The 11,009-nt window shown below is 49.5% G+C and overlaps 1 protein-coding gene across 1 annotated transcript; it reads right to left on the bottom strand.

Moving 5' to 3' along the window:
- Positions 1-1,840: 1,840 nt before the first annotated feature.
- Positions 1,841-9,644, bottom strand: LOC116910406 (serine protease 41). The gene is made up of 7 exons (XM_032914248.1): positions 9,578-9,644; positions 9,455-9,481; positions 9,337-9,369; positions 8,951-9,119; positions 7,864-8,144; positions 2,417-2,574; positions 1,841-2,080 (listed from the first exon to the last, which is right to left on the bottom strand). The coding sequence occupies exons 1-7, from the start codon at positions 9,642-9,644 to the stop codon at positions 1,841-1,843; spliced, it is 975 nt and encodes a 324-aa protein (XP_032770139.1).
- Between the last annotated feature and the right edge of the window lie 1,365 nt (positions 9,645-11,009).

An 11,009-nucleotide genomic window follows, 5' to 3' on the forward strand; every position in this document is an offset into this window, starting at 1 on the left:
GAGCGCACTGTGGTCTTTGCCTTTAGAGCTGGCCCTGAGCTTGTTGCCCTGGCTGATCAGTCATGGAATGTGTGTTCAATAAGCCGTCCCTTTAAAACTGAGATCGCTGTTCCGGTGGTTTGTGGGGTGACTCCTGGACCCTAACACCTTCCCCCTTAAGGCTGCTCTTGTGGGGTAGTCTATCATAGCAACAGAAATGAAGCCGGAACATTCCTCTGCAGAAATCTGTTAAACCTTTTTTTTTTTTTTTTTAAAGATTTATTTATTTATGATATATAAGTACACTGTCACTGTCCTCAGACACACCAGAAGAGGGCATCAGATCTCATTACAGATGGTTGTGAGCTACCATGTGGTTGCTGGGAATTGAACTTAGGACCTCTGGAAGAAGTCAGTGCTCTTAACCGCTGAGCCATCTCTCCAGCCCCTGTTAAACCTTCTTAATAAACTCCCATTCTGCTTCTTACTATGCTAGGATGATTGGCTTCCGATAAGTTGCAAGTTGACACAAATCTAGACCTATCTGGTAAGAAGGAAGATTAATTGAGAGAATGCCTCTATAAGATTTGACTAGCCCCGCCCCCCCCAAATTTATTCTTTTTTTTTTTTTTTTTCGGAGCTGGGGACCGAACCCAGGGCCTTGCGCTTGCTAGGCAAGCGCTCTACCACTGAGCTAAATTCCCAACCCAAAATTTATTCATTTAATGTATGTGAGTACACTGTCACTGTCTTCAGACACACCAGAAGAGGGCATCAGATCCCATTACTGATGGTTGTGAGCCACCATGTGGTTGCTGGGAATTGAACTCAGGACCTCTGGAAGAGCAGCCAGTGCTCTTAGCCACTGAGCCATCATCTCTCCAGACTGTTTTTGTTCTTTCAAGACAGGGTTCCTCTATCATTCACTTTGTGACAAGGCCAGGCTTGAAATTACAGAGATCTACCTACCTCTGCTTCCAGAGTCTTGGGATTAAGGGTATATGCCGCCATGCCTGGCTGGCTAGGCATACTTTAATCCCAGCACTAGGGAGGCAGAGGCAGGCAAGGATCTTAGAGTTGAAGGCCAGCCTGGTCTATGGAATGTGTGTTCCAGGACACAGCATGCTCTGTCCTGAATAACCAAACCAACCAACCAACCAACCAACCAACCAACACACACCAAATTTGCTTGTGCACAGTCTGGTGGGTATTGTCTTGGTGAGTGACTGAGATGGGAGGGCATAAGTCACTGTTGGCAGCACCATCCTGGGGTGGGTGGTCCTGGGTTTTATGAGGAAGCAAGCTATGAGGAGTGAGCTTCCTCTGTGCTCTCTGCTTCAGCTCCTACCTCCTTGTCCTTGCCTTGAGTTCCTGCCCTCACTTCCCTCAGTGATGGAGTGTGACCTGTGTGTGCTTTCTCTGTGCAGCCCTGGCTGTCCTGGAACTCGCTCTGTACACCAGGCTGACCTCAAACTCAGAGATCTATTTGCCTCTGCCTCTGAGTGCTGGAGTTAAAGGCGTGCGCCACCACCGCTGGGCTTGGCTGTGGTGTTTTACCACAGTGGCAGAAACTCTTAAATAGATACCAGTTTATCCCGAAAGTCTGTTCTGCATCTAGTCAGGAATCTCAGCTTCCCGTGGAGTGGGGGCTTCTGTCCACACTCCCCTGTCACCGACAGTGGGCTGTCTGCAAACAAAGCCCAGACAAGTCATCGTGGGCCCTGGGCTAGACTACTCCAGGTGAACACAGGGAAGTGTCCCGGAAGTCACAGCTCTCCATAATGTTTGACAAAGCATCAGCTCAGATATGCACAACGAGTTTATTGGCAAAGAAGACAAGAGAAGAGCTTGCCTCATGGGCTCAGGTGGGCCTCAGGAGCCAGGGAGCCTGGAGCGGAGTGAAGAACAGCAGTGGCAGGGCCAGGTCATGCCTGACTGCACCATTGAGGATCATCATGGTCTCAATCCAGTCGTAGTGATGGCTGACGTTGGTGTAGATGCCAGGCAGTTTGGGCCGACCACAGCCTACTCCCCGGCTCACGATTCCAATCTGATACCACAGACCATCCATGTTGCAGACCAAAGGTCCTCCTGAGTCACCCTGAGGAGCAGCACGGGTGGGGTTGGGGAAGAGGCCACGGGGACAGGGAACGCTGTGGGGTAGAAGACGGGCGAGGTCTCCTCCTGGCAGCACAGAGCCTCTGCCTCTTCATCAGGAAAGCAGGGCCGTGGTTTCTACCTCTGAGGGTCTCAGGGACGATGGAGAGAAATATCGTAAGTGGGAAATGAGAGGTAGTTTTATAGGCTGGGTAATTAAAGGTTATTAGTGATTTCTCACAGATGAAGCGAAGGCAGGCTGATGGCAGACCTGGAGAGAACTCTCCCAGCCTGCGGTGAGGGAGAGGGAGGCTTCCTCAGAGTGGGCAGGCATACTCACACTGCAGGTGTCGGCGCTCCCGTCCTCCGCACCGGCACAGAACACATCCCTGGTGATCAAGTGGTATCGGGAGGCAAAGCTGAAGAGTTCCTGGCATCTGCTGAGGTTTAGGACGGTGACCTGTACTTCTCGGAGGTGATAGGGCGGTGGCAGGGGCTCTGGGGGCAGGGAGAGACAGAGCACAGTATTATGGTCTCCTCTACTCCCTAGGGAGAGACAGAGCACAGTATTATGGTCTCCTCTACTCCCTAGGGAGAGACAGAGCACAGTATTATGGTCTCCTCTACTCCCTAGGGCAAGAGGACATAGCTTCCGTGATGGTGGTGTCCCCTGCTGGTCTCCCCACACCAAGGACAGTGCAGTTCCCTGAGTCACCCAATTCCTCCATGTCTGTGCTGGAAGGGCTAGCTCCTGAGCGTGCCAGTGGAGAGAGTCCCGTGCGGGAGCGCAGGCAGAGAGGGTTTAGGGATGCTGAGATGATTCAGAGACACAGGATCCCAAGATGGAGATCCCCAAATTCACCAGCTTCGTGGTGAGTGCCTGGATTCTCAGCACAGAGGTGACAGGGTTGTGAGTTTGAGGCCAGCCTAGACTACAAAGGAAAACATTGTCTTTAAAATGTTCTCAGGGTTGGAGCTGGAAAGCTGGTAAGAGCACTTACTGCCCTTGCAGGGGACCCAGGTTTAGGCCCCAGAACCCACATGAAGACTTACAGTTGTCTATTTCCATGGGAAATATTTTGGTGCGTGCCTCTTCTGACATGTATGCACAAGCGCATGCGTACACACACACACACACACACACACACACACACACACACACACACACTAAAATAAGATGAATATTTAAGAAATATTCTCGGGCTGGAGAGATGATGGCTCAACGGTTAAGAACACTGACTGCTCTTCCAGAGGTTCTGAGTTCAATTCCCAGCAACCACATGGTGGCTCACAACCACCTGTAATGGGATCTGACACCTTCTTCTGGTGTGTCTGAAGACAGCTACAGTGTACTCATATAAATAAAATAAATAAATACATCTTAAAAAAATATTCTTAGGGACAATAGGATGGGCTCATGGGTAAAAAAGCACTTGTAGTACAAACCCAAGGACCAGAGTTCAAGCCTCACGGATACCTGATTGCCTGAGTTCAGTCCACAGAACCCAAGGGATCACCAGGTGTGGAGGTGCGAATCTGTTCTCTTTCTTTCTTTCTTTCTTTCTTTCTTTCTTTCTTTCTTTCTTTCTTTCTTTCTTTCTTCCTTCCTTCCTTCCTTTCTTTAAAGATTTATTTATCTTATGGATGTGAGTACACTGCTGCTTTCTTCAGACACAACAGAAGTGCATCAGATCCCGTTACTGATGGTTGTGAGTCACCATGTGGTGGCTGGGACTTGAACTCAGGACCTCTGGAAGAGCAGTCAGTGGCTTTAACCACTAAGCCATCTCTCCAGCCCCCAAGTTGTGCATCTGTAACCCCAGCAACGCACTTCATGATGGGAAGCAGAGACAAGAGAATGGCACAGGAACTCATGGGCTGGCCAGTCTTGGGTGCGCTATGCTGCAGTAGCAACAAGAAAAACAAGAGGGTGGTCCGGTCCGAGCCACAGTTCAAAGCTATTCTCAGCTAGGATGTAGAAAGTTTGGGATCAGCCTGGGCTTTTCAAGACCCAACCCCAAAAATAAAGCAAAAAAGAAAAAAAATTACCATATCACAGACCAAAACTTATGAGACATTACAAAAGCAGTGTTTGGCAGAAACTGGAAACTGCCAATACTTACATTAGCAAAGAGGAAACCCACAAATCAACAACTTCCCCTTACATCTAAAGAAATAGAAAGGACGGGCAAATAAACCCAGAGATGGCCGGCTGAATGGAGATGGCACACCCCTTTAATCTCAGCACTCTGCCCATGAAGCGGGACCTGGGGATTGAACTTAGATCACTAGGCTTGGCAGCAAACCTCTTCATCCACATGTCAGCCCACACCAGTGCTTGAATCAGTCTCTCTGAGCATCTCCCTCTTACCCGTCATGCTTAAAATGTCTATCACAATATTGTAACGCCACAACTCTACTTCATAAGAACAGTAACAAAGACAGAAGGTACAACCAGGAAATCTGAGCGAGAATCGTACTCCAACAAATTAGATCACCTGCCCACCAAGTTGGCACAGAAAAACCGAAGGAATCTCATACACTATTAAACAGACTCAAGATAGAGCCATAATAAACAAAGACATAGGATCAGCAATCAAGATTTCCTGACAAAGGAACGTTCCCCAGGGAGCGGTTGGGGGTGTCACTGTTGAATCTACCAACATGCAAAGAAAAAAAAGATCTGTGATCCTTCCTGAACTCTCCCTAACAACAGACCAGAGAAACATTTCCTGATTTACACACCCGGCCAGTGAGATCTGGCTGAAGACAGACAAACATAAAAGCCAAAATGAAAACCAGAACTCAGGACCCCTTATGCATATCCTGAAGCCAAGTGGTGGTGGTGGTGCATGCCTTAAATTCCACCTAGTACTAGAGAGGTTGAGGCAGGAGGATCTCTGAGTTTAAGGCCAGCCTGGTCTACATAGTGAATTCCAGGACACCCAGGGGTATGTAGAGAACCTATCTCAACAAATAAATAAAAAGAAATAAGTAATAAAAAATACAAAAACATCTCAGCATGTGGCAATGAGTCCATGAGTGCAGGAAAAGGCTGTGTGCCATGAGTAACCACAAGGGACCGTGGTACAGGAGATCGGTGGGAAAGCTGCATGGGAAATCAGCACAGCAGAGACACTTACCAGCAGAAGAAAAGCCAGTTCCCACCAATGCAGAGAAAGCATTTGATCAAGTTCTACAGTCTTCCACTAACAAAGCAGCGGGGTTCAATAGCCAGGCTTGGCCTCCTGGGCCTGTAATCTCAGTGCTGGCGGTGACAGAAAGGGACAGGAAGGTCTCTCTGGTTCACAGGGAGCCAGCCCAGCAATGTTGGTTCGTTCATGGTACAGAGAGATTCTAACTCAAAAAAACCAAACCAAACCCAGTGCGGGACCATCGAGATGGCTTATCTGGTAAAGGTGTTTACTGCTGAGCCTGACGTCCTAGGTTCTATTCCCAGAGCCCACGAGGTATCAGGAGAGAACTGATTCCTGCTACTTGTCCTCCGACCTCCACATGCATGCTGTTGTATGCATGCACTCCTCCCCAAATAAAGTTTAAAACTATATGTCTTTATGTGTGCATGCTTTGTGTGTGCATATTTATTAGTGTGTAAAATACACACACATAGAAACTGAGGTGGAGGGGGTTGGGGATTTAGCTCAGTGGTAGAGCGCTTGCCTAGAATTAGCTCAGTGGTAGAGTGCTTGCCTAGAAAGCGCAAGGCCCTGGGTTCCGTCCTCAGATGGGGGGGGGGGAGAAAGAAAAAAAAAGAAACTGAGGTGGAGAACATTTGAGGAAGATGCCCAAAGGTTGACCTCTAACCTCTATACACACGTGCACACACACTTGTAATACTCATGGACCTGGACCCGCACATATGCATGAAAAGGCACATATACCCCCCTCACCATCCTCCGCCAAATTCCCTGCTGTTTCATAAAAGTACTGAGCCAGCTAAGAGCCAAAGGAGATCACCTCCACAAAGCCACAGCTCAATTGTGCTTCATGGTGGAAAAGAGAAAGCTTACTCTCCAGAGTAATAATGAGGCGAGCATGCCTCCTTCTTGTGCACGTATCCTGGAAGTTCTACCAGAGCAATTAGGTAAGAACGAGAAATAAGGGCTAGGCAGATGGCTCAGTGGTCAGAGGCTAAGCCAAGTTCAATCCCCAGGCCACATAATGGAAGAGGAGAACCAACTTCTTTTGTAAATTGTTCTCTCTCTCTCTCTCTCACACACACACACACACACACATACAACACACATGCATGCACATGTAATATACATGAAACAAATGCACACACACAGTACACAATATAACATATATACGCAATACACATGCACACACATATACACTCATACACACATACCAAACACACAACACCCATGCACACAGAGTAGATGAATATCATTTTTTTCTTTTTTTCGGAGCTGGGGACCGAACCCAGGGCCTTGAGCTTGCTAGGCAAGCACTCTACCACTGAGCTAAATCCCCAACCCCCCATTTTTTTTTTAAAAGAAAGGAATAAAGGCATCCAAGCTGGAAAGAAAAAAGGCTAAATCTTAAAGATGGGGTGATATGTGAATGAAGTCAGACCCACAGGACCACAAACTGTATTTCATTTATGGGCAGAAAATGATGGTTCCATGCTCAGAAAGCTGGGTCGTGGGTTATCAGGGTCTGTAGGGAGGAGTAAAGGCCGGGTGGGAATGAAGGTCCCCAGTTGAACAGTATTGTGAACACACTGAATGGGGCGGGAGCACACTCTTTTTGTAGGGTTCCTTAATTGTATGTGAATTACTATTTAAAAGGAGGCAGTTCCCGTTAAGACCACAAGGGGGCAACATTGAGGACACTGGGTTACATTTAAGAATCCCAATAGAAAAGGCCATTTTTCTCTGACTGTACTTGTGTACTTGTGTAGCAGAGCCTGCAAGGAGACAGAAAGCAGGTCTGAGCTGCCGAGGGCTACGGAATCTAGGGAAATGAGATTGAGGGAAATGGCGGAGGGTATGAAGTTTTCTTGAGTTGTGTGGTGTTGTTTGTTTGTTTTTGAGACAAGGCTACAAGTAGTCCAGGCTGGTTTCAAACTTGTTATGGAGTCCAGGATATGGAGTCTAGGACAGACGTGAACTCCAGACCTTTCTGCCTTCCCTTCCCAAGTGCTGGGATTACACCACAATGCCCACTGAAGTTTTGTTTTGTTTTCCAAGACAGGGTTTCTATTTCTGTAGTCTTGGAACTCGCTCTGTCGCCCGGCTGGCAGCTTTCTCCTTGAAATGACGAAAATGTTGTAAATAGACAGAGGCGACAGCCTATGGCCTCACCACTCTGAACACGCCTGATCTTGGAGGCTAAATTGTCACCTAGTGAGGACTTAGAGGTATGATAATGGTGACAGTTTCACGGGAGTGTTACAATGTGTGATTTCAACACTGTTCACGTTCATAGTTTGGGGCTTGTAAATTAAATCAGTGTCAAGGAGACCGTCCTCAGAAGGCCTTAAGCTCTCATTCCGGCTAGCTGAGGAATGCAAGCCTGGCTGAGCCCCTCTCCTGTGTATCTGGCCACTGCCGGACACCTGCTCTAGAATAGAAGGGAGCTAGCTCCTTGCAGGTGGGAGCACGGTGAGAAGCAATAGGGGTGAGGGGTAGGGTGAGCAGGAAGACAGGAGGCTCTCAGAGCTCCAGGAGCCAGACAGAGTAGAGCTTTGGGGCCTGCTGTGGTTGAAACGGGGGACAGAGATAGCGCACCCACATGCCCACCCTCTGTTACTAATCTCACTCAAATCCTCCTGAAGGGCTCCCCAGCCGGTCACCCAGCACCGGGGCTGGTGCTGGAACATGAAGGTGGAAGGTTGCACACAGATAGGCTGGATGTACTTGTTGTAGGTGACCGAGGAGGCCAGCCTCAGCAGGGCGAGGTCATGGAACTTCAGTTTGTCTTCGGAGTTTATGATGATGTCCTTTACCCTGTACCGGCCAGAAAAGGCCTCCCTGTTCCAGAAAGAAGGCTTGGAAGTCAGCTGCCCAAGCTGGACCGTCCACTTTTTTGGATCAAGGAACCTAGCAGGGAAGGAGAAAGTGATCAGGATCCTCAGGAGGCCTGCTGCCTGCCTGAGCCCACTGGGTCTCTGTGTGAGGGGCCAGCACTATTTATTTGCTGAGACACCCTTTGTAGGAACAGAGCCTAGGCAGGGCATAACCCTTCTCCTGTCACTCCGAGGAGAGAAACATGGAGACCACAGTCTCATGCAGTCTGGTCACTTCTTCTTTTTTTTGGTTCTTTTTTTTTCGGAGCTGGGGACCGAACCCAGGGCCTTGCGCTTCCTAGGTAAGCGCTCTACCGCTGAGCTAAATCCCCAGCCCCTAGTCTGGTCACTTCTTAAGGACACTGGGCTTCTCTAAGGAACCTGTCTAAGGAATCAAAAGCTGGAGAGGCTACGGTGGGGCCTGACAGAATAGAATGGATATCTGGTATGGGGTTGGGGATATAATTCTGGAGTGTTTGCTTAGCACGAGTGAATCCCTGGGTTTGACCCCGGGGGCATTGTATAGACTCAGGCACGTGTGTGATCGTTGCATGCCAGGAGGTAGAGGCAAGAGGATCAGAAGTTCAAAGTCATCCTCTGCTAAGTAAAAAGTTCATGGCCAACTTGGGACTCAAAACCGACCAACCAACCAACCAACCAACCAACCAACCAACCAACCAACCAACCAACCAACGTTGGTGTGGGTCTAGATAGAATCTGCCTCCAAGGGAAGGTGGAACGAGGCCGGGAAGGTTATTTGATTGTAAGCAGCTGCAGCTCATTTTGGAGCTCAGGGTATCAGGAGGCTGCCCCATCCGGTTCCAGCCATCCCAAACTCACTTTCTAAAGCAGTGTGCAGCAGTAAGCACCCATCGGTGGCTGAGAAGGCTCCCTCCGCAGCGGTGGGACTTCTTCAAGCGCAGGCTGGCCTGCCACGGCCAGCGCCCTCGCACGGATTCTATCCCGCCCACTATCCGGGACCGAATGTCATTCCGGCGGCCACACGGCACTGGGACAGACAAATAAGACACAAGGCTGAGCAGCTGAGGAAGGCCCGTAGGGTCCCCTAGGGTACATGTTTATGGGAGGAGCTGGGGAGCACCATACGACCGTACCCCCGCCCCCCTCCAATATCCCGGGGTTTTGTTGAAGAGCCAGGAGATGGCGCAGGAACCCTTCCCACGTGGTTCGCAGACACCCAGCCGTCCACAGAGCCCATCAGTCACTTGAGAGAAGCTTGATGTCTGTATTCTTGAGGCCTGTGGGGGAGGAGTAGAGAAGATGAGGCGACCTCCTCATGCCTGGCCTCTCTAGGAGTTTCTCACAGGGACTACAGTTCCTTACCTGCCGCCTGGTTTTCTTCACGCGATCCTGGGTGGAAGTGAGAGGGCGAGCTTCAGTGGGCTTCCAAGTTTCCCACAATCCCCCATCACCCCCCAGTCTGGTGGATGAATCTCCTTAGCTCACCAGGCTCCCCCAGCATCACGCACACCACCACCAGCAGCAGTAGCAGCATCGGGCCCTGTACACCCATGGCGGCCTCTCTAAAGACAGATGCCCAGCTTTAACGTCCAGCCGCTAAAGGTTCAGTGGCGCCCCCTAGGGGAGAAGCCCCAGAGTAGGAGCTTGGCTCGGCCACCTTTCTCCCAGCTTGACTTGAGACAGGTCCCAAAGCACACTCTTTCATGCGGTGTATCAGTCGATGAACCACAACCATCTTTTTTCCGTGTCAGAGCCCAGGAGCTGGATGCCTTCTCTCTTGTGTACTGACAGCTTTCTGTAGGACCAAGGCACTGACCCCTAGCCAGCACTCCTAGGAAAAGCTCATGAACAGGCCCTAGGGTATGCTGGCTTGTGTTATAAACAGTGATGACCTTGGGTGCTGGAGAGATGGCTCAGCTCTTAAAGAGCACTGACTGCTCTTCCAGAGGTCCTGAGTTCAATTCCCAGCAACCACATGGTGGCTCACGACCATTAGTAATGAGATCTGATGCTCTCTTCTGATGTGTCTGAAGACATATACATAAAATAAATGAATCTTAAAAAAAAGTGATGGCTTTTTGCTGGGCACACTGAACAAAGGGTGGCCCTACTTGAGGACAGACAGAGCTTAGAGTCCTATACTCTGTCTGCTACCATTGCAATGAGCCCTACACATTATATGGTGATCACTAGATACTCTTACCCTTTGTACTGGGTCATGTGAGGACCTATAAACCATGCTGGCTCATCAGCCATCAGCTTTGAATGCACAGCCAGCCGGACATCCACACCAAAACCCTCTGGCTCCATAACTGGTTAGAAGTTCTTACGGAACACAGAGGACATGATATGTTCACGGTCAAGGTTTATACAGTAAAGGACACCTATCAAAATCAGACCAGACTAATGGAGAATGCTTCGTTCTCCCAGTCCTCCCATGACTCTCAGGAAGTTAGCCCAGCACTGAGCAACAACCAAGAATGAAGACCTGTCCACGGGCACCAGAAGGACCTATCGAGAAGGCTGAACCGAGGGCTGGAGTTGCTCCTCAGTGGTAAGATGCTTACTTAGCTGCACCAGGGTCCTGGTTTTTGTGCCCGTCACTGGATAACTGTGATAGCTACTTTCATCCCTTAGCTTGGCAGGATTTGGGATCACAAATCACGTGGGAGGGGAGTCTCAATGAGGGCTATCTACATCGGCAGACCTGTGAGAGATCTTCTCGGTTGGCTTGACTGAAATGGGAAGGCCACTGTCATAGTTCACTCTGTGGCTGTGATAAACGGCATGACCAAAAGTAACCTGGTATGAGCGGTGGGTGCAAGGAGGGTGTATTCGGCTTACAGGTGACAGTTCACCCCCAAAAGAAGCCAGGGCAGAAATCTGGAGGCAGGAACTGAGACGGAGGCCATGGAGG

Source organism: Rattus rattus, chromosome 9 (assembly GCF_011064425.1).
Source record: "Rattus rattus isolate New Zealand chromosome 9, Rrattus_CSIRO_v1, whole genome shotgun sequence".
NCBI lineage: Eukaryota > Metazoa > Chordata > Mammalia > Rodentia > Muridae > Rattus > Rattus rattus.

Coding starts and splice junctions, on each gene's coding strand:
- LOC116910406 (XM_032914248.1), bottom strand. CDS start 9,644: ATGGGTGTACAGGGCCCGATGCTGCTACTGCTGCTGGTGGTGGTGTGC. Junction 9,370..9,454: donor TGAAGAAAACCAGGCGGCAG/GTAAGGAACTGT, acceptor CCTCCCCCACAG/GCCTCAAGAATACAGACATC. Junction 9,120..9,336: donor AGACATCAAGCTTCTCTCAA/GTGACTGATGGG, acceptor TGTCTGTCCCAG/TGCCGTGTGGCCGCCGGAAT.